The sequence below is a fragment of the Penicillium verhagenii genome, assembly GCF_028828195.1.
Source record: "Penicillium verhagenii strain IBT 33310 chromosome Unknown utg000005l_segment0_segment0, whole genome shotgun sequence".
In the NCBI taxonomy this organism is placed as follows: Eukaryota; Fungi; Ascomycota; class Eurotiomycetes; order Eurotiales; family Aspergillaceae; genus Penicillium; species Penicillium verhagenii.
Window position 1 is genome coordinate 4,949,879 of NW_026643169.1, and position 25,715 is coordinate 4,975,593.

Below are 25,715 nucleotides of genomic sequence, written 5' to 3' on the forward strand. Positions count from 1 at the left end.
CATGAAAACACTGACCTTTTAACCTTTCCTTTCATGAAATTCTTATAACGCCATCGCGGAACATGACCGATATGGTGGAGCGAGTTTCATCCCACGTCCTTCCATTTCTTCTTGGCACTCCACCTGAGCCCCCGGGCAGTCCCCGGATCGGGCTGAGACTCCGCTTGGCTCTATTCTTGGCGGGGTTCTTGGCGTTGGAGATGCACGACAAGGACCAAACAAGCCTTGAATATTCTCCTTGCTACGAGTTATTTGATCTCTCATAGGCTGTGCATGCCGGGGTAATCTTGCCTCGTCAAACCCAAAACTATTGGCATGCATTTATCCCCAGATTTATGAGAAGAATGCCTCAATATCAAGACCTTCATTTTGATCTATGAGACCTCTATAAAACTGATTTAGTCTTGCCGGTCACACCGGCACACCGGGAGCTCTAGTCCCAGTATGCCAGCTCGGCCCGAGAGGCATGGGTAATCACCAGAGGTATCAAGGAAACCGATCTCCGACCCGCGGGGCGACGGACCACCAATAGACTTTGAAACCTGACTTCGGAGGAAGTCCACTCACCCCCACGATGCGCATCCATCGTATAAACAAGTGTGGAAGAGCACGCATGGCACAATTATCTCCGACTTTCGGCATTCCTTGTACGATCATACCCCAAAGCATCCCGCAAACACCCACTGCCTCGTGTTCCAACCCAACCCCGGACTCTGTCTCGGGATTGTATTGTCCAATGGGGAATAAATAGTGAGATCATCAGCTCATTGCAACGGGTCTGATGGAGCCTGCGGCGATGTCAGCCAATTCGAGGCCGGGCAAGAGACTCTGAGCACGTACCATTTTGTAATCCACATTCTCCAGTCCAGATGCCCATCTTGTGGGGTCTCCGCGGGCTGCGGGCTCACCGGTGTACATAAAGTTGACGAGAAATCTCTGTCACCATGAGGGTTTTTTTTTCTTTCGTTTTTCGTCATTGGGTTGAGTCTCATTTTTCCTTCTACCAGTCACCATGTTCTACGGAAAGTCGCTTCGTTTAGCGCAGGCGCTGCTCATTGTTGCGCCCGCCTTCATCGTTTTTGGATACAATCAGTCTGGACTGGGGCCTTTAGCTACACTACAGAGCTGGGTAGGTATCTTTCCTCAGATTGATACCATCAATACCGAAGGCGCTCAGCTCGCCAAGAACTCTACTGCAAAGGGGGCTGTCATAGCCTCTTTCCAACTCGGTGCCCTGGTCGGCGCCCTATCATGCACAGCACTGGGTGACCGGCTGGGCCGTCGGAAGACAATTTTCCTTGGTGCCATTCTTACTTTAATTGGGCAATTGCTTCAAACATCTGCCTATGGACTCGCACAGTTTGTCGTTGGACGTGTGGTTCTTGGAGTGGGTGTTGGCCAATGGAGTGTGGCTGTACCAGTTTGGCAATCCGAATCCACGTCAGCCAAACACCGTGGACAACATGTTGTTGTCGACGGAATCTGTATCTGCTTGGGTTATGCATTATGTAACTGGATTGATTTTGGTCTTAGCAAGGTCGGCGGAACGCTTCAATGGCGCATCCCGCTCGCTGTTTCTTTCTTCTTCTCCCTTATCGTCCTTTTCGCCGTCTTCCTCCTTCCTGAATCCCCTCGATGGCTCGTTCGTGTTGGCCGTATCGAAGAAGCGACTCACAGTCTCGCTGCTTATAAGGGTGTCTCTGTCGAAGACGAGTCTGTCCGTGTCGAGATCGCCGGTATTGAAACCTCACTCGAAGTCTCACTTGATAGCGCCAAACTCCGGGATATCTTCAACCCCAATAAACCCGACGATGAACGCCTTTTATACCGGTTCTGCCTGTGCGTTGCGCTCCAGTTCTTCCAACAGATGTGCGGTGGCAACCTTATCTCGACCTATGTATCGACCATCTTCGAAGAAAATCTGCATATGGATAGCGACCTTGCTCGTATCCTATCCTCCTGCGCAATGACATGGAAGTTTCTGTGTAGCTTCATCGCATTCTTCGCTATTGATCGACTAGGCCGCCGCAAGATCTTCATGATTAGTGGCGCAGGCATGTCCGTCTGCATGACTGTCCTTGCCATCACGACCAGTTTCAAAGGCAACCATACTGCCTCTGTTGTATCTGCGGTTTTCATCTTTCTCTTCAATTCATTCTACCCCGTCGGCTTCCTGGGCGGAAACTTTCTCTACTGTACGGAAGTTGCACCCATGCGCCTCCGTGTCGCCATGGCTGCTATCTCGACTGGTAATCATTGGCTATGGAATTTTGTTGTTGTCATGATCACGCCCGTTGCGCTTGACACTATTGGATATCAGTATTATATCATGTATGCGGTGATCTCCGCGTGTATCCCGGTTGTTGTTTATATGTTCTACCCTGAAACCATGAACCGCAACCTAGAGGCTCTTAACCATGTGTTCCGGGATGCGCCCACTACTTGGGATATTGTTTCTATGGCTCGCCACTTGCCGCAGGGTGAGGCAGCGGAAGTGGAAGTCTGGATGAAGACTGAAGAGAAGGGTGCTGTTGAGCAGAGGGAGGATGCCTAAGTATAATCGTGGTGTTAAAGGATCCATGTACGAATGATGTTCATAAATTTCTGTCATGAGATAGTACGTTGCAATAGATGATTGATGATCCAGATTCAAATGTGCAATATCTCGAAGGTTCAACGTTGGTATAATCGAGCCTGGTTTGTTAAGGTCTAGACTCTAACTAGTACGGTGTACTAGACTACTAGTAGGACTGTAGGTTTCATTGTTTCAACCGTTTCATTATTCAACCAAACCTGCCAAACAAGGCAAACAAGGCAAACACTTTGAGCAATTTTACAATCAAACCTTGCAAAGGGTGCAAACACAGCCTGGCCAATCGTGAATGATTCTGTACGGGGGTAATCAAGATTGCAATTGAAGCAAACACGCCTTATTTGGGGGCTGGATAAGAAGGAGACTTTTGATTGGTCACCAGGCAAAGTACAAACAAGTTAAACAAGTCAAACACGCCAAACATTGGACAACGGCCCAATCATCAATTAGCCCCGAATTGCGCCACAGCAAACACAGGCTGTGTGAGTCTGTGACATGCAAAGATATCAAATTAGCCAAACTGTCTGTTCCATTCTAATTCATGTTCAATATATAGTAGGGCTTTGGTTTAAATAGCAAATTACATTCCAATTTGTATCTGACACTAAAACATCCATTCCTCAAGAGTCAAGTCCTCGAATTCAACTCATACACTATTCTGAATTCACTAGAATACTGTCTGGTATCAATACATACTTCGGTCTCTTTCAAACTTCAAGGCTCTCACCATGTCGTTCAACAGATTGGCTGTCTATGCCCACCGTGGCTGGGCCAGCTCCGTGATCTTTGATTCCATTGCTCATTCAGGTGCACCTGTTCGGGTCTTGTACAGGCCAGGATCAGATATCAGTACCCTGCCAAGTGGCGTTCAGGCGATCGAAGTGGATACTGAAGATCAGGATGCTCTCCGCTCTTCGTTGAAAGACATCGATATTTTGATGTAAATTATCTCCTCGGGTGTTCCTCTGCAGAAATTGAGGCCATGTGCTAATACCAAGGTTGATTCTAGATCGCTCGTGGGCCAAGCAGGCATTGAGATACAATATGCCTTTATCAAGGCTTTGCCGCATACGGACGTCAAGTTATTTGTACCCTCGGACTTGGCGTTTCGATCGAATGAACAGGGTCTCAGGGTCAGGGTTAACAAAGTGAAGGATGAAGTTGAAAACGCAGCCAAGGCTGCTGGGATCCCGATGACTATTGTCTTGCCAGGCCTGTTCGCTGAATCTGCTTTGAGTTCTGGGTAGGTCACCTGCGATCCAACTTTGCGATGATTCGAACTTTGTAATCTGGTCACATATATGGATCAGCTTGGCTAATAAGATATTTTGCAGGTTGCTGGGTATTGATCTAGCTAAGAATCGAATTATCTTCTCTGGTGATGGAGAAAATCAGAGACTGAATATTTGGTAAGGCTCGAGTCCCCTTTATTCGGTCTTATTGATCCTTCCTCATACTTTCCTGCCGCTAACGGCATATAGTACTCGAGAGTATATCGCGGCGGGATACGCGTCCTTATTCCCCAAGACACCCATCGCCGATCTTCAGGGCCGAGTAATTGGTCTCGCGGAATTGCGACCAACTGGTGGCGAGATAGCCAAGGCCCTTGAGAAGAAACACGGTTCCCCTCCTCAAATCTTCCGGCAAAGCCTGGAGGAGATCGATCGGAAGTTTGAAGAAAGAATGGCTGGCGATGGGGTTTTGACGTTGCCATACGCCTGTCGTCGACTTTGGGGCACTGGAGATGCTTTGAAAGCAGTTGGGTCAGATGTCTGGGAGGTGGAAGGGTATCAGAAAAGCACTTTAGATGAGTTGTTTAATGGCGGCATAAGTTCATATCGGGACTTTCCAACGGATCTCATTGATGCTGTGGATGCTACTTTCTATTGATTTTGTTTGTATCAATATTGACTCTCAAGAGAATCAACATGGAATCAGGGTGTTACTGGATACTACATACAGTGGAATTGGTCTATCACCAACCTTTGAAGACTCAATCCATCTTACTCCACATGTGAATGTCAAATTTGGGAATGCCTAGTAATTTCAAGTTCCTGGTACGAGAGTACCTGGGCAATGCTTTTTTAATGGAATTGGAGTGAGTACTAAGGCTTATGAAAGTAAAGTCTTGGAAGAAAACGAAAATCCGATTCAAAGTACTGTGTACACCTTCGAAACTAACACATTAAAATGCTAAACCCAATTGGTAAAGATCCCCCAGCGCCTCATATGAGTCATTAATCATGAAGAAAACGTAGTCTGTCGTGATAGAGTAGTGAGAAATATCCAGTGAAGTGAGATACAACCATAAATAATGTCACCAAGAAAGGAGATGGTACAGCCAAAAAATGACATCACATATCAGCATAAATTATCACTTGTACGGTGGACCTCTCCGGGGAGAATAATATTCGACGTCTTCGGCAAGACCCGTCACATATCGTTTACCCGGTCCTCGTGAAGGGCTGGTCCATCGAGATGATCGAGGAGGTGGAAAGCCAGCAGTACTGTACGAACGCGGTCGATCGGAACCACTCTCACCACTTCCGGGGCGGCTGCCTGGGGTACTACCGCCCCCGTAGCTACCTCGTCTAAACTCTTCGGCATATGGATCTAGGTTGTATCGGTGGCGGTGGGCTGATCGTGGTGGTGGTGGCATAAACATCGATGGGTCAGAAGCTGGCGCGGGAGCTTGTTGAGGAAAGTCAAATGCAAATTCTTTGAATTTGACACCCGAGGACCTGGAACGAGAACGGTCATCACGGTGGAGGGATCTGGGTGTCCCGGCTGAGTTTGATTTTCTTGGCTTGGGCATGGGCGCGGGGATATCGTGCTCGTATCCCCGATAGGTTCTTCGCGGTGCGGAGGGCGAGAGGTCGCGGACTGGCTTTCGTGCATATGCGTCGTGGGAATGACGGCGTGTTCGTGAATGGGAGTGAGGCGGGGATAGATTACGATTAGTCCGCCGTCTGTATTGGGGCTCGGGCTCGGGTTCATTCGCCCGTCCTTCCTCGGGGACATGTTCTGAATCTTGCGTGTCGTTCATTCCCGACATGAATTGGTGAGAATTCCAGGGTGGTTGCCCATGATTTCTCGAGCGGCGATGAGGATGATCCATATGCGCAGATGGAGATGGACCTCGAGGGGAGGAAACACCAGATCGGCCTCCATCTGGCCGTGAGGGGAAAGTAGGCTCGGGTCTGCGGGCATTGAATGCGGGATATTCAGCGCTGAGGCGTCGGTGATGTTGGCGCCGTCCACTAGGCCTATCCGCCTCATGGTAGCTTTGCTGCCGCGGAGTTGATTGTCGCGGTGCGGATTGTCGTGGTGTGGATTGTCGTGGTGTGGATTGTCGTGGTGGGGGCGAAAAGTATTCCTCTTCATCGGGCAATGGGTCTTTTCCGCTAAAGCGATAGTGATACCCCCCAAAATCCGGGGATGGAGTATGCGATGTCTTTCGCTTCATGTAGTCGCGCTCGAGTTTTCGGCTGACCCCTTCGTGCCACGCCAACATCTCTGAGTCTGGCTCAGAAGGAAATGCATCGCGTGGGATCTCCTTTGGGAATAACTCCCCTGTCGCGTCGGGGATATCCCACATGCTCACCGCATTTTGCAAGTACTGCCAGTGCTCATCCGGTTCCATCAACAACTGGATTGTCTGCCATCTTACGAACCCAGCTGGTTGTAACGACGGAATCGAGGGTGGTTCGTATGGATTGTTGGAAGGTTGGAGGGTATGAAAACAGCCAAGCGACTGGTAAATGAACGAAAGCGCCGAGGGTGTGGTGTCTAGAAACAAAGAGTCGTAGTTGCCCCCAACTTTACGGTAGAAGCTCGCGATACGACCGGGCGTCAGATCGAGGGTACCGTTTGAATCAAAGGAAGGCTGCATCCCGTTAGCTACTGTCCGAGTCCAATACGGTTATAACTTTTTTAAGCTCACCATCAACTGCGCGATGCCCAAACATAGCTGTTCCAGCAACGGCGCTGGACTTTTATCAGAGTTAATCAGTGTTCCCCAAGAAGACATTGCATCGGAGATCTCAAAGTGAGAGATCACGGCCAAGGCATTGCCAGGATCTTCAAGGGAGGTCGAGTCGATAGGTAGGGTCCGTAGGGAGGGGCGGTCAGGCACAAACATGTGGGACCCACTGCGGGGAAGATTTCCAAATATGTAGAAGTTAGAACAGTAGAAGACCGAAAGAAAGAAAAGAAAAGGAAGAACGATGGAAAAGAAAGAAGATAGGAAGTAAGAAGGAAAGAATAAAAAAGTATTCAGCGTTGGTGGAGTGATTGAATAGCAAACTCAAGGAACAGATGACTCGAATAGAATAATTAGAGTCATAATACTAAGTAATATGATATTATGTGGCACCATGATAATGATCCTTCACACTCTTATCCAATCCCTGCAAACTCAGCTGCCGTCATCATACGAGGGGGGTTTTTTTTCCTGCCTAATACTAATCAGGAACTATCCCGGTCTTTAAGACCTCTTATTCCGTTCATGCAGTCCACAGGGAAAATGTAGGCCACGAGTACATCGCGTCAGCCACATTGATCGGCACCCCCGAGGGGTCCAGTGGCCCAAAATCTACATCTGGTTGGGCCAGAAATTCTTCCATGCTGGCGCCTAGAAATTCCATCTCGTCTGTCAGATTACCAGGGACCGTGATCTCGGGCAAAGCGTGGTGGCCTGATAGGCCATGCGAGCCCCGTGCGGCTGGGTCAGGGAGGGAGTCAGTGGGATCGACTAGAGGGAGTGAGTGGCGACTCGACTCCTCCTTGTCAAGACATTCTCGCACACATTGGAGATTCTCATAGAATTCACTGGCGGCTAGATTTCCATGGTCGCTCATGGCGTGCAAGATCTCAAAGGCAGTCTCGAACAGCGCAAAGTCATTGCACTGGTCGCTGTAAATTTGGCTGGAGATTACCATTATAAGCGCGCATGAGAATATGTAATGCGCATAAAAGTAACCGAAGATCGGCAGGCTACCGCTAGCCCACTCATCCACGATCAGTGAGTGTGTGTTCCTTGCAGCGTGAATGCATGCATCACTCAGAGTTTTGAGAGTCTGGGCGTTGGAGGGAGCGGAACATTTATCATGACTGGCGTCCTTCGATTGGATAAGAGTATAGAGCAGAATCGGTCGCGTGGCCAAGATGATACACTGCATTTTGTCAGCTATCACTGCCCACCCCAAGGGTCATGATCTCAAAGAAAAGTCACCTGATTGAACTGAAGATGTAATGAGATCACGTTTTTCGGCAGCGGTCCATCACGGGATTCACGGATAAGTCGAATATGTGGTGGCAAAGCCTGAGACCACTGCTTCAGTGCCATTAACAATTTCTGCTCTCGCTGCAGAAACGAGTCTGGCTGTTTCTTGCGACTGTATACTTTCTCCGTCACCTGGCCAGTGATTCCTGCTAGTTCAATACTAGCGATCAAAAATTCCGTGTCTGAAAATTGTTCATCGTGGGCATCACCGGGCACGGTCGATGGCATCTCGACATTGATGTCACCGTCAGAAAGCTGGTTAGGCCAGCCAGCCTTGGAACTATAAATGCGATCATAGACATAGATTGTCCACCATAGTCGAATACGATGTTGTCGATCTATCGGGTCAGGACACTGGCATTCTGGAATATTGTGATGGAGTCCAAGAGTTAGTCCCAGGCGCATGGCACTTCCGATCAGGAGGAATGCCGAGTGGCGACGATTTAAGAAATAAGAATACAACGACTAGATGGTCAACTTCTCATCAATTTTTTTTTCGCGTTATCGCAGGAACTCACCAAGAGCAGGAGAGACTCGATGTGAGCAAGGCTCGGTCTTTCCGGCAGGATGGGAATCAACATCATCGCATTGGCATAGAATGAAGCTCCGGGCACGCCACACTCGGGATTTGAATTTGATCGTACCGAATAGACCTCTCCAAGAGCAAATAATGCGAAGAATTTACAATTCAAGATCGGGTTGCTGAAATCACCTTTCCTGTATGCATCCTCTAGTTCATCCATTGTTGATTTGCGAAGCACCAAGTGATAGACTCTGCTCAGTTGACTAAAAACGACTTGAATAAGAAGACGAGCTTGAACCAAACTGGGCCATTGAAGCGCCGGGTCGCGTAGTTTCATTAATATTGCCTCAGACGTGTACTGGGTCCGCGTTATATGGGATGTTTTGGCATCCTTGCTGAGGACTTGTCGCAGTCGGGTAGCAAACGCTGTACAAGCTGCTTCTGCGATGTGAATTGGTGGTGCCGATGGGTCATATGGTTGAAACCAAGCCAGTTTGCCCAGCATTGGGTTATGAATATGAGTGTCTGGATCGGGTGCAGTGATGTCTAGCGGATCAATTGATAATGATGAGCTGTTCAGCATTGAAGGTATTGATCATGGCATTGGAAATAATAAATATTACCTTGAGTGGCTTGGGCATCAGGTGTGCCGAGTCCTGGTGACTGGGATAGTTGCTCTCGTAGGCGTTCATTCTCTGCTGCAAGTTGTTCGAGATAGCTGAAATAGACACTTTAGATGGGGACTAGAGGTCAGATCAACTCCTTTTGTTCCATACCTTTCATGAACTTTGACCTGCCGATCGCGATTGACATAGGTGCATGTATTAGCACAGCCTGATTGGTGACACTTGACACAAGGCTGTCCCCCGGAACATTTGATTTTGTGGGTATGACATCGCCGGCAGCTAGAAATATAAACACGCCGTTCTCCTGCATAGATTTAGTGCAAGTTGGCAACTTACGCGATCGATTTTTTTTTCTGGCGTTTGGTCGCCGAGTCGGTACTTTTCATGGAATATCCCATGGTCGCCGAATTATTTGAATGGTAAAATTGAAAAGAGGTTTGCAAACGATCGGTGAAATCCCATCGTGGGTTTACACGGATGTTGGAGGTGATCGGTGAAGCTTTATCTTGCCGAGTGGCGAGTCAGGTGAAGAAAGTAATGAAATCTTGGAACCCACATGCTAGTACTACCATGTTACTACGTATCTATATCATATATGTGCATACTACTAGTAGTATGTACACTTCCACAGTAATTGTGAGGTATCCAAGTCTAGTAAATCAATGACATAAACGACGGAAAATTTGAAGGTAATGAGGACATATTTTGAAGATCGTTGATCGAGATTCGAGATGTTCCTTGTCTTGGAGTTAGCTTCTAACAAGAACTATGAGGCAAGTCACAAGTTGGACTCTTAAAGAAAAATGAGGCATTTTGAATCCTAGAAACAGCCAAATAATTGTCAGAGCAAGGCATAGATAACGAGGACATGTATGATTTTAACTATGATGCTCAACGAACATTCAAATCATGCTCGGGGAGAGAAGATTTGGCCGATCGCAGATGAACAATGCAAAATGTGCAAAATGTGCAAAACGAGCAAAACGAGCAAAACGACGCCGTTTCTAAAGTGTTGCCAGTTGGCGAAATACAAAGTACACCTATAGCCTAGTATAGGCTATGCCAGCCTGGCCAGGCCAAAACTTAAAAGACAGATATTAGCTGCTCCAACTTCTGAAAAGAGTAGATTTAGTCAGAATGACAAGGTTCAACCGCTTCACATGCATGAAACCTCTGGTGAAGCTCCTGCATATTGACATTTGGATCAAGGGATGGAATCATCCGTCTTTCTTCAAATGTTCCGCAAAGTGGTCAATAGCCTTATAGGTCTACCGTCTGGCTCCCGCAACGGCCTAGATCGAGACTGGGACTACCCAATGGCATACGTTATCAACTGATGCATTAATATCCCCGCAAATGCATCTTTTTCTCCCATGGCAAAACTAATCGATGGGCGTTTACATTCCGACCGCTTGAAGAAACAGGATTGGACAACATCCAACCACATCCAACCACCAGAACTTCCACCCCTTCATTCCTCATCGCCATACCATACCAGCTATTTGGTCTCCATGGTATCCAATCGATCAATTGTTGTCCATATTATTGGTGCATTGGAGTTTGTCACATATCTGGCCTGTCTGAGCTAGGCTGCCTTCTCTCCAGCGTCCATTTAACTGGCCAAATCCATGTCGTGGCATCTGACACTACCTCCCTTCTTGTTTGATCATTAAGTGCAGCGTTGCCGCCAATTTCGATTTCTTGCTGTCAAATCCTGTCTACTCTCGACACCTTGACTTCCCCGTCACACGAATTTCAATCCACCTAATTGCGTCTGAAAAATCGCTGCTATTTCAACCGTTCTGTTGTCACCGAATTAGAGCAAGGGGTCTTGCTGTACCATCCCGCTTGACCGAGCCCTTGCTTCTGTACTTCACCCACAATGGCCCTTGTACGCGACCCGTACTTCTGGAAACGTTTTTCAACGGCAGTTCATCTGGATGAAGAATCAAAAGGCACACGCACACCCGACATTTTGACCCCGATCACCGAAAAGTACGTCTACAACCTTCGCTGTACGGAACCCACAGGCTAACCAGAGCACTAGAGCACAAGACTCCTGGCTAGAACGTGAGCGACGAAAAAGCAAGAAGTCTCTCATCTGGGGCTTCATTATCTTCTTTTGTATCATTCTCCTCGTCACCGGTGGGGTGATTGTATGGTGGCTCAGCAAGCACCACTGGCTACAAAGCATCGAGCCATGAAGAAGCAGGCTTCAAGACGATAAAACTGGTGTATTCGGTTGATTGCATTTGGGCTTACTTCAGTCCCCACCCCCTGGCGTTTTTCTTTTTGTTTGTTCACGGCTCGGACCCTGGAGATATACCCGCCGCGCCTCCAGGGCGGCTTTCATGTTAGGCTTAGGTTTCCGTAGATAGCTTAGAGTATAGTATATCGATTACGAAAATATGAATAATGCATTAATTTACCCCACGTGAGCACACATGTGCAGCTTGTCCGTCTCCAATACATACTATCTTCTATCCTTCTACCATCCTAATCTGCGAGGAGTTTGATACTAGTAGTTACTAAACGCATGGACCTGCCTTAACTAGCTTAGTTACTGCCGTGTGTTGCCAGTTGGTATGACGAATATCCGCCTGCCTCTATGGTTAGGGCAACCATTAGAGGGGGGGGGGGTTTGGAAATTTCCCTCTTCCATGTCAAAAAAGAGCAAAAATCATTGTCGCTTACTTGTTTAATTTCACAACGTTAATCCATTGAGCAGCAATTGAATCATTTCCTCTACCATTTCCCCTACCATTTCCCCTACCGGCGGACTCAAGACCGCCGGCTCCAACCGGGGCCGGTTGTTATCTGGGCTTATCCGATAAGCTCAGCTGCTCCACACTGGGTCCCTTTCCCCGCAGGAGCTTCTTGAGTCTTTGACACTCGAGTTGGATAAAAGCCCACTCTGTCGCCTCAAGTGCTTTTTCTTTCTACAAAACTGCGCCAACATGCTTCCTCCATTTGATTACTTTGAGTATCGCCGCATACGGTAGGTAGTCGCTCTTTACCCGCCGATATGCTGGATCCACAGTCAACCTTGCATCTTCTTAACCTTTATATTCCCCAGGAACCAAAAACAGGCGGAACGAAGCCTTCGTTTCGCTTCCCTGCCCCACCCCTATCTTCTCCAGATCACAAAATCGGATAAAAAAATTATCGATCAACCCATTGAAAAGCTGGTTCAAGACATTCAAAGCTCCACAACATCAGCCCTCACGGTTCTTCGAACCTACGGCAAGGTTGCTGTTCGCGCCCAGAAACTTACCAACTGTATCACAGAGCTCTTGCTCCCAGAAGCAGAGTCATGGCTTGAGTCGGAGGTGAATTTAAAGGGACCGTTGGCGGGAATTCCGATCTCGCTCAAGGATTCCGTTCAAATTAAAGGATTTGACACCACCCTCGGCTACTCCGCGTTAGCGGGGAAGCCGTTCACTGAAGATGGACCGATGACCCGGTTGCTCAAAGACGCCGGTATATTTGACCCCCAATTTTTGCATTTTGCTGCCTGGTTATAAGCAATGCCTAACTTCTCTATAGGAGCTGTTCCTTACGCAAAGACAGCCTTGCCTATCACACTTCTCTCCTTCGAATCCGCCAATGGACTTTGGGGCACCTGCCGCAACCCCCACGGACTTGCATACTCACCTGGTGGTTCAACCGGTGGTGAGGCTGCTCTGTTGGCACAAGGCGGTCGTATTGGCATCGGCTCGGATGTTGCTGGATCTGTGCGTGTGCCAGCTGCTTGGAGTGGGATCTATTCACTCCGTTGTAGCACGGGTCGCTGGCCTAAAACTGGCGTGAGCACAAGTATGGCGGGACAGGAGGGCATTCCCAGTGTCTTTAGTCCGATGGCTCGTACTTTGAATGACTTGACCTATTTTACCCAGGCTATGGTTGGAATGCAACCGTGGAAGTACGACCACACTGTCCACCCGATTGCCTGGCGAGAGGATCTTGAGACTGAGGCGAAGACTAAGCCTCTTCGTATTGGGTTGATGAGAAACGACGGTAAGCTCTCATTATCATTGGAGTTGATTCTTGAGTTTTTTTTTTGGAAGTGTTACTGATCATCGCAGGCGTTGTTCCACCTACACCCGCTATTGAGCGTGCTATTTCCACCACGGTCGCTGCCTTGACCGAGGCCGGACATACGGTGACTGAGATCACGACCCCCGATGGAGCGGATCCCCTTACTGGCCTTGACCTTGCCTCTCAGCTCCTAAACTCTGACGGCTGTCATCATTTCAACGTTCCGTTCCGCAGCTTCGAACCGTCTGACCCCGGCGCTTACCAGCTGACCCGTGTCGCACACCTACCCCGTCCCTTGCGCTACCTCTACTACCTTTACGTGCGCTACATCAAGCGTGACCAGATCCTCGCCACTTTGATTCGGAACTTTGGTCCCAAGTCCTCCGCGGAGTTGTGGCCGTTGGTTGCGCAACGCGAGACCTTCCGGGCCACCTGGCATAATTGGTGGAACGCCGAGCCTCAGCAGTTTGATTTCATCTTGTGCCCTGTAAATGCCACGCCGGCTTTGCCACACAAGGCCATGTACGACGCCATGTCTTCATGTGGTTATACTTTTCTTTGGAATCTGTTGGATTACACGGCGGGTGTCTTACCCGTGGGCCATGTTGATGCTGTACGTGATGTCCTGGTGGCTCCGTACCAGACTGTCCTGCAGCGCCTGGGTAGCAACCATGCTGTGGCTCGCGGGGCTTGGAGACACTATGACTCCGCCAAGATGGCTGGTCTGCCGACGGCCGTGCAGGTTGTCGGTCGCCGTTGGCAAGAGGAGCAGGTTCTCGGGTACATGGCCGTTGTGGAGAATGCGCTGGAGCGGTATATTGACCCACAGACTGGGGAGAGTGCCAGATACAACCTCCTTGAGATTGACTAAAACGTCAGAGTGGGGTGTTTTCTATTTCCACTGGCCTTGCTTTTTTTATATATATATTTTTTTATCCTGCATTATCTTTGCAAGCCCTTAGCCAATCCTTAAGTTTTCTCAACCCCCTAGCCCTTATGGTAAATATTTCTTAACGAATGAAATCAAGTAACCAGCGTTTCGTAAATCCCAACATTTTCACTAGTAAAGCTCCCGCGTCACGCGATCAATGCTGTGCAACCCCGTTGTGCAGGTAAACGACGTTTGAGCGGGGAGTAGTACATTATTACGTGTCACAGACTCACAGTACCTTGAGTATCATACTAGTACTATGTAGTATTCGTTTAATTGCATGCAGTCAACCCTCCCTAGGCTCCAAAACAAAAGCTGTTGGTGGATACTCCGTAGTTCTTGTATCAATGTAAATTGGGTGAATTTTTCCCCCTATCATTTGCCTTTCTTTCCAGATGTCCTTGGAAAAACTTCTCTCTCTTTCTCCCTCTCTCTGCAGGGGGGCTTCACATCCCTGTCCATTTTCTGCAGTTGACAGTTGGCAGTTGCTTTTATCCGAACTAGACTTGATTAGTATAATGTTCTGCGGTCGCGATTAAATAAGCAAGGGGAGACAGTTGGCATCTGCCATCATATATTATGTAGGTCATTCCATTGATTCCACACCTATCACCGGGTGGTTTGGGGCCAAGGTTTTGTGTACCGCCGAGTCTGCAGCACAGGTCACTCGGGGGACAATCGGGAGCCATGGAGAGCCCCGTTGAGAAGGGTGGGAGAAAAAGAAGAAAAAAAGAAAATAGCAAGAAGAAAATAGAAAATTAGAAAATTAGAAAATGAAGAAATTCCGAAAAGAAAAAGCCATGTTAATGTGCAGTCGATCTTCTACCGGGGGAAAGGAGGCGAAAGATAGCAGCATATGGATACTTTGGAACCCGTCGTATCTCCAAGTATCACCTCGTATCCCCCCACTGGCGGGCATGATTTTCCGTTTCTCAATACAGCTAGGAGACTTTGTGCATTGCATAGGATAACGTAACGTTGAGGAAATTGCCAAGTTTCTCGCAAGAAGAAATGATGGGGGAAATAAAAAGAAAAGGAAAACTGTTTGGATGAGAAATGGGAGCTTCAAAGTACGAGCTTCTCTTGAAGCTTGAGCTTGTTACGCTGTACCGTAGGCTGTACTGTAGCCTCGTCTGTTGTTGGTATTTACCGATTTCAACCAATCAGAAATCTGGACTTTTCCCGAGGGACCGAGTCTGGAAATGAAATTACGGTATTCATGGAATCTTACCGATTACTCCTCTCTCAATGATAGCTCCGCATCTCCAATTCTCTCACCTGTCTTCATCCTGGAATTTACTCAATTTCTCCTTCTTTTTTCCTGTGTTCCCCCTGTACTCTCCTTATTTCTCTTTTCTTTGCTTCTCTTCTCTGTTTGAATCCCACTTCCCTTTCTCATGACTCCTCCATAAAAGGGCGCCATGTACAGATGGAAACCTTGAAATACTTTAATGCCTTGTGAACCCACCCCTCCCCACGCGCTCTTACCCCGAGTCCACATCACACAAAACCTTCCATCTCACTCGAAGAATGCCCGGTTAATTTAGTTCCGCCTATCCCAAAATCCTCGCCGTTCTTCGCTGAAAGGTCATCGTCAGGGATGTCGACAGCGAACGAGAGATGGCATCCAACAAGCATAACCCGCCCGCGCGGAGGAAGGGTGGCATCCACTTTGTGAATGCGAGACCCACCACTGAGTTCGAACGCATCAAAGTTCAGCGCATGGTACGCGCGCATGTCGGCCGTTGGATCTCCGACCAGACAAAACAACGCTTGAATACCGCCATTTCTCCAATCAACCGAGAATTGTCCTTCGACAAAATCAAATCTGGTCACTCCTTTACCCTCGTGTCGCGTCCAGCCCCAAATCAACTCCAGCATCGGAACCCTTCGTTGCCCGGAAATGATATCGTGCCCTTCTCCTTTGCCGATCCCGTGGATTCTTCTTTGAAGCGACCCACTTGTTCCCCGCAAGGGAGCGACGATAGCGAGAGCTGTGATGAAGTAGCTACCTTACCTACGCAATCAAGACCACCCACAATATTGCCATGGGGTGAGATGATTGCGTTGGATCGTCAAATCTCTGGGCCGATAGATCCCTTCACAACATACCCTACTAATCTGCAAATGTCACCACAGGCGGTGGATGTATGCACAAACTACTGTTCGTTGTCATCCCGAAAATACTTTAAACCCCGTACTGACTCTGCAGGCCTGAATACCATGTGGCCAGGAGTTGTCCCCGGACAAGACAGCCCCCTCAAACCGACACCCTCGCTTCCACGACTATCGTGGTTCTCGCTTGCACGATCGGACCCCGTTCTCTTCACCGCTTTTATGTATGGCTCGCTATGTCACCAGCGAGTGCTTTGGGCCAATCGGCGGCTTGCGAGTGACTCATACGGCCCAATTCAACACTGCCTTCTGGAGAAATGTGAGACCGATTCCATCATATTGATCAATCGGGCCGTTCATGACCCATCACGTGCCATCAGTGATGCGATCCTGTTAAGTGTTGTATGCATGGCGCATCATGCGGCCCCGACTGAAATCAAGATCCAAAGCACACCCTTTCACCCGCCATTTCAGCAGTTACAGTGGCTGGATGTCTACGGATGTCTTGCTCCGAATGTAGTTCATGTCCAGGGGTTAGTCCAGCTGCTCAAGCTACGTGGTGGCATTAGAAATGTGCAACTGCCCGGTTTGGCCGCAACACTTTCTTTGTGAGTAATGAAAAAAAAACATCATATGGGGGAAGGCTTGCCACTGACTTGGCCAGTTCCGAGGTTTTCGCTGCAGCGGTGTGGTGCACCCAGCCTATATTTGAATTTTGGCCCTTGGACGAAACCCGTCTTGGAATACCATTACAGGAATTGATTGGCTTCGGCTCATCCGATATCCAGCATGGATTCGGTCGACTCCAAGTCATCGGTTTCACCGCTCAAATGGCCGAGGCATTCCAAGCTGCCCGATCATATATCAACATCATCCAGAAGAGTGAGGAAATTCTGAAACAATCTATCGAGAATCACCTCAATGAATCGTTGCTTGCCGACCAACGAAATTTCACAGAGTATACACTTCTCGCCCTTCTCCCCTCCGAAGCCATCACTTCCTATTTTTCCCATCCAAATCAAGGTACAACCTATGAGGCCTGTCGTCTAGCCGGCCTGATTTTTGGTATTGGAGTCATCTTCCCCATTCCTGAACAAAATAGCCCACTCAAAACCCTAGCCAAGAAACTCCGCACCACTCTCTTACAAGAGACTGCAGAAGCCCTATGGTCATCTGCAACTACCCGTGTTCCCCTAATTTGGATTTTGACTCTTGGTGGAATCGCAGCCTTTGGATCACCCGACCGTTTGTTCTTTGTCTCCAGCCTAGCTGACGTAGCGCGTCACAGTAACATCCGGTCTTGGTCCGGAATTAAACTTGCCTTAGACGAAATGCTTTGGCACGAGGGTGCTGGTGAAAACGCTGGTCGGGATATCTGGCACGAAGTTGAGAACTATCTTCAGCAAGATCTTGCTGAACTCGAGGCAAAGCCTTGTTTCAGTACTAAATAACCCGAGCTTTCTCTCGGCATACTGTTTGACTTTTTTTTTCATTCTTTTTTTTTTCAAGTTCACTTTCAGTTCAGTGATGTACAAATTTTTACTATTGACAATACCCTTTCTTCAAAATGAAGTGACAATTGTATAAAAACTCTCATCTACTATGACAGGCTATTGATTTACAAGTTGTTCTTCGAAACAAAGGTTGAATGCATGCGGCCATCAATTATATACTCGTGAATTTCAATGTTCAATGTGTTCATTAGACATATGTCCTTTGCACTCCCCCATCCAGAAGAGGTTCTCGCTCCCAATCTCTGGTTCTAACACTCGAATCTACCTCCATCTCTCCTTCTCCGTGTACCTCTGCCCTCGCCAAAGCATTGGTCTTCCAGCTAACAAACCCTACTAACCCACCCCCCACAACAGCAACGCCAACGGTCAACCAGATATTAACCGGTACTGGATTTCCACCAAAGTGCCTGAGCGTCAATTCATCCAGGCCTGCCTGTGCGAAATTGCCCACACCAGCTAGACAAATAATAAGCCCATAAACCTTTCCAAATGTCTGGAACCCAAAGACCTTGGCCGCATAATCTGAAACAGCCGTATAATAAAATGGCCGATACAACACGAACAGGATAATATTCCCCGCTGCCGCGGGTATAGAATTGCGTATACAACCTAATACCCCGATGACAGTTGCCGTGCTCACAAGAATGGAGAGGACAGTCCGAGTACGGAGATTATCAAGGAATGTACCGATAAATGGGATTGCAATGAGGCCACCAACTGGGAGGAGGATGTCGAAGAAGGTGTTTACCTTCTTGGCCAAAGGTGGAGAGAGGAGGTAGCTATACTGCGTGCGGAGAGTGGCAACAAAGTAGTTAATGCGCAGCATCATTAGGACGGTGAACGCGGTTATGAGAATAAACCACGGCGTGCGCAGTTGGGCTAGAGCTGTTTGGCCGTGGAGGACACCCCAGACACCGCTTGTGTTTGCTGGGGGTGTGGCCGTGGTCTTTGGAGGGTTATTGTAATCACTGCTGACACCGCTGTTACCATTATTGATCTGGTGCGGCGGTTGTTCATTTTGGGGATAATCGTGGAAAACGGCATCGGCAATACCCGAAGTTATTGAAGCGGTGTCGTCGTCCAGTAGATCTTGAATGTGGTGCACGATGCTCTGTCGACGGATTCGCCTGTCGTTCCGCTGGCGCTCGCTTTCGTTGCGGTCGTGGATGGTATCATCTACGCGATCATTGATCTCCTCCATAACCTGTACCTCGGCGTGAATGACCAGTTCGCCGGTTGTTTTGTACGAGGTGGCCGGCATGACCGTGAGCTGGGCCGCAATAATGAAGACTGGGACGATAAGATAGACCATGAAGAATTTCTGGATTGAGACATATCCCGCGGTGTGCTCGCTCAGCAACCTGAAGATCAAGAATAGAGCACTTGATGCATCAAAGGCGCCAGTCAACATTGACAAGATCAAGCCGGATCGTTTGGGAAACGTATTTGACAGCTGGAACGATGAGATGAATACGAATGGCCCTCCTAGGGAGAGGAGAAGGTATCCTATAATGTATCCATCGAAAGGGAGTTGATCGGCGCATCCGAAAATAATGGCTCCGGCTGCCAGGCAGAAACTGCCTATGATCCCACTAACACGCGGTCCGTACGCATCCAAGATAGTTCCGACGGGGAGAGCAGAGACGTTTGTGGCAACGGCGGCGATGGTAAACATCAAGTTCATGCTGAGAGGAATTAACATCATTAGTAAAACAATCCCAAGCGAATGAGTGGGTGTAGTAATTCGTATGTCCATACCGAATCTCCTGACCACTGCACACATCAAGGTTATCGTCGAGTTCTTGTTTGGAGCAAAACTGACGATAAACCTTTTCGCGAATCAGAACTGGCTTCAAAGCTGCAAAGCCGAAAGCAATGCCCGCTGCAAGGAAGCAATAGACGACTGCTAAGCATACTTGGACTGTAATAAGATGTTAGTGACATACTAGTTAGGCATGGAAAAATAAATTTTGCCAAAAAAAGAAAAAGAAAAAAAAAGGCATAAGAAATCAAAACTCCTCCACATACCAATTCGCTTTGTAGCACTGACTTCAAAGGCTCCGACCGTCTCAGACCATCCGGTCGGCTCTTTGGGTGTCACTACAGGACTTGCCGGCCGAAGCGGGTCCACACGCGGAGTCTCCCGCGTCGTCGTGGGGGACAGACCCAGACCCAGGGATCCGAGCAGCGAGGGACGATCTTGATCGTCGACCGTCTCGTTCCATCCGGGGCCCGCGTATGGATTAAAATTGAGTCGACTATAAGTGGATGGGAACGAGGATGACAAGGATGGGCTTTCCGGTAGGTCTTGATAGCTGTCGGATTCGGTGTCTGATGCGTCCTCCCGACGGAAGGCTGGGTTACGCTCCCATCCTTCCAGGAATGAGACTCGATTGAGAGACATATTATTGCATGATGATTGATCGGATGTCTGTGAGATCCTTGAGAAATCCCTGAAATGTGATCTAGGACAGGGAAGATTGGGAGAGTTTGGATTAAGAGTAAAAAGCGATAGTGATGTCAAATGTTGGTCTAAACTTGAATTGTAAGATCCCCCGCTCGTGCATTTGATACCCACCAATACCCACCAATACCGTGATGATCTCAAGTTCAATTCTCATCCCGTTTTCTATCTTATCTCTACGCTAGTGTAGTCTACCGTAGTAAAACAGTAATACTTGCTACAAATCAAAACTCGATCGAAATTGAGAATCTTTCTAATCATCTCATTTGATCACGTATTCTTGTTACTAACTGCTACACTAAGCAGTAACTAACTAACTAGTTACAGTAGTCCATAGCAACGAAGCAAGACAAACTTGAACAGAACAGAACAGAACAGAACAGAACAAACATTGAACCTTGCAAACAGTGCAAACAGTGCAAACCCAGTCCAGGTGCCTGTCACCTGATTCTCCAAGAGTCCAAGGTTGAGTGTTTCAGGTACATTATTAGAAGTGAGTATATATTAATACTCAACGCCTGGAATACTCCTCAAGTGAACATTGAACCGATTGAACATCACACACCCTAGGAGTCGATTCGTGCCATGCTCAGATTACCACGAGGAAGAATATTCCCATCGCCGTATCCCAGCTTCAAATGTTCGAAGCGATAAGCAAATCCCTACCTTGAGCAAGCACTTTGATGGTGATCAATGCCGTGTCTTCAAGGTGAATTTTACAAAAACGAGAGTTGGCCTGCCCTGTCTCACGGGACCATCCAGATGATCGACCTGGTTGACCATGAGGCTCGTGTTCTCAAATATCTTAAATCTGAGAAGTGCCTGTGGGCTCCAAGCTTCAGATGTCCGAGGCTGCGGTCTCACATTTGACAATTCCATTAGATACCCCTTCATTGCAGTAACATGGATCTCTGATAGTCCACTTCCATAGTCCCATGAACTCTGGCGAGGTCTTGACAAACTATCCAGTTTGACCCTCCAGAAAGACCGCGAATCATATATCGCTTCCGTGGGTTCTCTAAAATTCTCGGCTGTGAAATCGATGGTGCTACTAGTCTGGAGGTAGGAAAATGCAGAATTCGGAGACTATTTCTTCGAGTCAATTGTAAACAAAGGAGTACTAGTAGCCAACAGGCATGGGTTGGAGGTTGCTGTCTTCTGACTCGTGAGCAAAGTAAGAACCTATCAAAAGTCCATGTTTATTTGCGCCTTATAATTCCCCTTTCAAAAGCCCGTGTAAGCTGTGGTGAGCTGAGAGCCTGGGCGCTAGTGCCACGTTCAACGGTATTATTGGCTCTCCAGTAAGCTAACGGGCGCCCCGTGAGTTTGGGTGAAAGAATAACTAGACTAATAGTACTAACTATGGGGAATTGCGTCCACTAAAAGATGCTAACTAGTACTGAGTGCTAACTATGCGATATCTAGTAGTAGTGGTTCCCAACGCCAAATGCCATTAATACAATTTTCTTCTTTTCTATTCTTTTTTTTTTAAAAAAAAAATTTAAAAAAAAAAAAAAAAATTGTATTGTAATCTGCTTCATTATTGGTCTGCTCGGTAAAAGTAAACGTAAATTGGAAGTTTGGGATTGTCGTAATCACCATTCAATGTTCCCGGCACTTGTACACATCAGCCGCAGCATACCCACCTTTCAGTTGTTCTTTGTCTTTTTTCTCTTTGATCTTGCTTTCCTGAGGTCATCCCACTTGAATGATTTAAAATGAAGGCCTCTTTCAGCCATTTTCTTTCTTTCAAATCATTCTTGTTTTTCTTTTCATCATGACTCCTATTTCCATGGATCCTTGCACTCAGCTACTTCCCAATTTGGTGGATCATTATGCCAAGACCAAGCCCGAAGCTGTCTATGCCGAGTACCCTGTCAACCCTATGAGCTATGATGACGGATACAGACCCGTCACGTACAAAGCCTTTGCCAATGCTATCAACGGTGTCGCCCATTGGTTAACGAATAACCTGGGCCCCGGCAACGGGGAGATATTGGCCTACCTAGGTCCCAATGACTTGCGGTATCCTGCTTTGGTCTTGGGTGCTGTGAAAGCTGGCTACTGTGTATGTATTACTCGGAAAAACCAATGTCCTTCTATATGATTCAAGAGCTGATAATACCTTTGTTTGACAGATGTTCCTGACCTCGCCTCGAAACAGTCTAGCAGCACATCAATCCCTATTGGATAAACTCAAATGCACTACGCTGTTGGCTTCTAGCCCACGACTCCCTTTCGTTGCAGCTATTTTGGATGCTATACCCCTCACAGTCATAGATGTTCCAAATGTGGAAGATCTCTTGACAACTGAATATCCAATCTTTGAATATTCTAAGAGCTATCCTAAAGATGCTTCCGATCGCCTGTTAGTGCTTCACACTTCTGGGTCTACCGGGATCCCGAAGCCCATCATCTGGACCCATGACAGTGCGGTCAAGCACATGCATATGCAAAAGCTAGAAGTTCCGACAGGACATGAGGGTCAGGACCGGAAGGGGTTCGGAAAAAGGATGTACTTGACAATGCCTCCATTTCATGTAAGCTTCATCACATGCTTAACTACAGCTTTTTACAAGCACTTACATGTGCATACATAGGCGGCTGGGATTGGGCACATCCTCATAGTTACAATGCCTGTTGGTGCAACACTCATCATACCCACATCCGGTGGTCTTCCTACTGCTACCGCCCTTGTATCTGCGAGAAAGCAGACCCCTTTTGACTGGGCCATTGTCGTGCCATCAATTATCAAGGAGTTGGCACAGGATCCCGAGGCTTTGGATTACTGCAGTTCCCATCTGGAATACCTGGTATACTCCGGAGGTGACTTGCCGCAAATGATCGGAGACACAGTCGCGTCTAAGATACCACTGATGAACGGATATGGAGCCTCAGAGCTGGGTGTTCTGAGTGTAACTCACTCTCCAATCCGCGATCCCTTGAAAGACTGGCGTTATCTCCAATTTCATCCTGAATTGGGAGTGGAATACCGCCATGTCTCTGGAGATGAGCACGAGGTAGTGTTAGTGCGCACCCCGGGGCGCCAATGCCATCAGTTCCCGTTTACAATTTTTCCTGATCGTCAGGAATATCGTACAAATGACTTGATGGTTCCTCATCTTACAAAGGCCGGCCTTTGGCGCCCTTCCTCCCGACTTGATGATGTGATTGTTTTCCTTAATGGAGAGAAGACCAATCCCGTCTCAATGGAGCAACACATTGTTGCTGCCAACTCAGAGGTCACTGGTTGTCTAGTCGCAGGTGCCCAGCGCTTCCAGGCTTCTCTACTTGTGGAACTGGAGGGCAAGACACTTAGTGCAAGTGAGCGTGCTGCTATGATCGAGAAGCTCTGGCCTAGTATAGAGGAGGCAAATATTCCTGCCCCTGCTCATGCCCGCATTTCCAAGAGCCATATTCTGTTTACTTCGAGCGAGAAGCCAATGCTACGTGCGGCCAAGGGAACAGTGCAGCGCGCTAGCACATTAGTATTGTACGCACAGGAGCTTGATAATCTATATGCTGATGCCGATAAGCTTGCGCAACTCGACGCCAGTTCATCCCCCGGTCCCGGTGGAGTGGATGATGTCGCACAGGTGACGAGTTACATCAGAGAATCGATTCTGGCTATCACAGGCTGGAGTGCAGACAAATTATCTGATAAGGAGAATTGGTTCAACTTAGGTTTGGACTCTCTACAGGCGATCACAGCAACTCGTGTACTTAAGCAGGGTCTTAATGTTCCCAGCCTTACCCCGAATGTAATTTATTTACATCCGACTGTGGTAGGGCTGACACAGGCGCTTCGCAATCTCCACAAGGACTGTCAAGAGACCACCGAAGCTAAGATCCAAGGGCTCGTTGAGGAGCGTAATCAGTTGCTCAAGGGGCTTATCGAAGGAATCAAGCCTCCCAAGGCTCAGCGCTCTGAAGCATTGCCCGACTCTCAGACTGTTATCTTAACCGGGTCCACCGGGCAGCTAGGCACATATATGCTAGATGTGCTGCTGAAAACCCCCCACGTGAAGCATGTTTACTGCCTCAATCGAGATAGCCGCGCTCGTGAACGACAGCAAGAGCGTTTAGCTTCATTCGGACTTGACTTTGTCCTAGACGAAGCTCGAGTAACCTTCTGGAAGTCAGATCTCAGCAAGACGGAATTCGGACTAAAACCCGAGCAGTTTGAAGAGATCCAGCAGACAGCAACAACTATTATTCACAACGCTTGGACCGTGGACTTTAACCTGTCACTAGCCTCGTTCAAACCAAATTTGGCAGGTGTACTGAATCTGGTTAATTTTAGCGGCCAAGCCACCTATTCCCCCCAGATGTTCTTCATTTCCTCGATGAGCTCGGTAATAGGCCTCCGCACCGACAAGGGCCTCACCCCTGAGGAAATCATTGAAACGGCATTGCCAGCACCAAATGGCTACGCGAACAGCAAGTATATCTCCGAACATCTACTGGCATACGCAGCACAACAAGGATTCAACCTCTCTTTTGCCCGTGTAGGTCAGGTAGCAGGGTCGATCCGCGCCCGCGGGCTATGGAACAAATCGGAATGGCTCCCTAGTCTTGTGATAAGCTCATTCCACTTGAAAGCTCTCCCAGAGACATTAGGCGAGGTCATAGACCGCGTTGACTGGATGCCCATTGATCTTCTCGCGGAAATCCTTGTCGACCTGTCTCTTCTGAAGAGCTCAGGGTTAAGTGTTTATCACCCGATGAACCTGCACCCCCTCTCCTGGAAGAAAGATATTCGAAGCCTGGTTGAAGAAGCCCTTGCAGCTCAAGGGGAAACAGTGGAAGTTATTCCTTTACAGGAATGGATCCTCCGCGTTCGACGTGACCTCGAATCCACAAGACAAGATAAGAGCAAAGAGTTGCAGATACAGCTTGCAAAGAACCCAGCCGCGAAGTTGATCGACTTTTTTGAGATTGTGGGGAATCAGACAGAGACTGATAATTCGTTGGATACACGGGTAACCGCGCGGGTCAGTGAAAAGTTACGGGAGGTGGATGCTGTGAAGTCAGGGTGGATTCAGAAATGGGTAAATGAATGGTTGCACTAGCTAGTACAAGGTTGGAAGGTAGTACACTGTACTGAGACTCTTGTCTCGAAATAATGTTATTGACATTTATATTGAAAATCGGTTACTAGTACTCAGTTTCATGGCCAAAAGCAACATTTAAAAGATGACTACCATTCAAGAATCAAGACACGGAAAGACTCACGTACCTCACGTACCTCGGTATTTACCGTATTATACTTCTTCCGGTTCCGATAGAGGGAGGTCACGTGTTGAGGGTGGTGTGATGCCTGATATATCTGGCAATCACAGGCAAATCAGAATCAATGCAAACCAAGCAAACCGAATCTTTTTCATTCTCCAAATCTCTTGATTCTGGCGTCAACCTCGTATCTGATCCTCATTTATCCCCCATTATCCGGCTATGTCTCTGAAAAAGGCAGGTGAAAGATTCGGCATCTGTTGCCCCCCCCCCACACTTGCTATGTCAGCTATCACGGGTGAACGCATCTACTCAGGATAAAGCTCCGTCAACACGGGGGCTAAAAGATCCCAATTTAACTCTATTCTGGCACTCGGGGACTGGAAGCGGGCATC

General features: G+C 48.0%; 9 protein-coding genes across 9 annotated transcripts; 6 read left to right on the plus strand and 3 right to left on the minus strand.

Moving 5' to 3' along the window:
• Positions 1–1,012: 1,012 nt before the first annotated feature.
• Positions 1,013–2,554, plus strand: N7466_005338 (MFS sugar transporter; the record flags this gene model as incomplete). The annotated part of the gene is made up of 1 exon (XM_057164735.1): positions 1,013–2,554. One exon carries the CDS (start codon positions 1,013–1,015, stop codon positions 2,552–2,554), a length of 1,542 nt encoding a protein of 513 aa, XP_057023416.1.
• A 767-nt stretch (positions 2,555–3,321) lies between these two features.
• Positions 3,322–4,483, plus strand: N7466_005339 (uncharacterized protein; the record flags this gene model as incomplete). Its single annotated transcript, XM_057164736.1, has 4 exons — positions 3,322–3,533; positions 3,603–3,836; positions 3,928–4,002; positions 4,075–4,483. The coding sequence occupies 4 exons, from the start codon at positions 3,322–3,324 to the stop codon at positions 4,481–4,483; spliced, it is 930 nt and encodes a 309-aa protein (XP_057023417.1).
• A 484-nt stretch (positions 4,484–4,967) lies between these two features.
• N7466_005340 (uncharacterized protein) lies at positions 4,968–6,734 on the minus strand (the record flags this gene model as incomplete). Its single annotated transcript, XM_057164737.1, has 2 exons — positions 4,968–6,479; positions 6,537–6,734. The coding sequence occupies 2 exons, from the start codon at positions 6,732–6,734 to the stop codon at positions 4,968–4,970; spliced, it is 1,710 nt and encodes a 569-aa protein (XP_057023418.1).
• A 364-nt stretch (positions 6,735–7,098) lies between these two features.
• N7466_005341 (fungal specific transcription factor domain-containing protein) lies at positions 7,099–8,983 on the minus strand (the record flags this gene model as incomplete). Its single annotated transcript, XM_057164738.1, has 3 exons — positions 7,099–7,767; positions 7,827–8,342; positions 8,396–8,983. 3 exons carry the CDS (start codon positions 8,981–8,983, stop codon positions 7,099–7,101), a joined length of 1,773 nt encoding a protein of 590 aa, XP_057023419.1.
• A 1,925-nt stretch (positions 8,984–10,908) lies between these two features.
• On the plus strand, positions 10,909–11,230 carry N7466_005342 (uncharacterized protein; the record flags this gene model as incomplete). The annotated part of the gene is made up of 2 exons (XM_057164739.1): positions 10,909–11,021; positions 11,074–11,230. 2 exons carry the CDS (start codon positions 10,909–10,911, stop codon positions 11,228–11,230), a joined length of 270 nt encoding a protein of 89 aa, XP_057023420.1.
• Positions 11,231–11,983: 753 nt separating this feature from the next.
• On the plus strand, positions 11,984–13,935 carry N7466_005343 (putative acetamidase; the record flags this gene model as incomplete). Its single annotated transcript, XM_057164740.1, has 4 exons — positions 11,984–12,024; positions 12,103–12,506; positions 12,573–13,043; positions 13,112–13,935. 4 exons carry the CDS (start codon positions 11,984–11,986, stop codon positions 13,933–13,935), a joined length of 1,740 nt encoding a protein of 579 aa, XP_057023421.1.
• Positions 13,936–15,615: 1,680 nt separating this feature from the next.
• On the plus strand, positions 15,616–17,561 carry N7466_005344 (uncharacterized protein; the record flags this gene model as incomplete). Its single annotated transcript, XM_057164741.1, has 3 exons — positions 15,616–16,159; positions 16,208–16,718; positions 16,775–17,561. The coding sequence occupies 3 exons, from the start codon at positions 15,616–15,618 to the stop codon at positions 17,559–17,561; spliced, it is 1,842 nt and encodes a 613-aa protein (XP_057023422.1).
• Positions 17,562–17,811: 250 nt separating this feature from the next.
• N7466_005345 (putative MFS transporter Fmp42) lies at positions 17,812–20,028 on the minus strand (the record flags this gene model as incomplete). The annotated part of the gene is made up of 3 exons (XM_057164742.1): positions 17,812–19,309; positions 19,383–19,545; positions 19,653–20,028. The coding sequence occupies 3 exons, from the start codon at positions 20,026–20,028 to the stop codon at positions 17,812–17,814; spliced, it is 2,037 nt and encodes a 678-aa protein (XP_057023423.1).
• Positions 20,029–21,865: 1,837 nt separating this feature from the next.
• On the plus strand, positions 21,866–25,160 carry N7466_005346 (acetyl-CoA synthetase-like protein; the record flags this gene model as incomplete). Its single annotated transcript, XM_057164743.1, has 3 exons — positions 21,866–22,156; positions 22,227–22,628; positions 22,689–25,160. The coding sequence occupies 3 exons, from the start codon at positions 21,866–21,868 to the stop codon at positions 25,158–25,160; spliced, it is 3,165 nt and encodes a 1,054-aa protein (XP_057023424.1).
• Between the last annotated feature and the right edge of the window lie 555 nt (positions 25,161–25,715).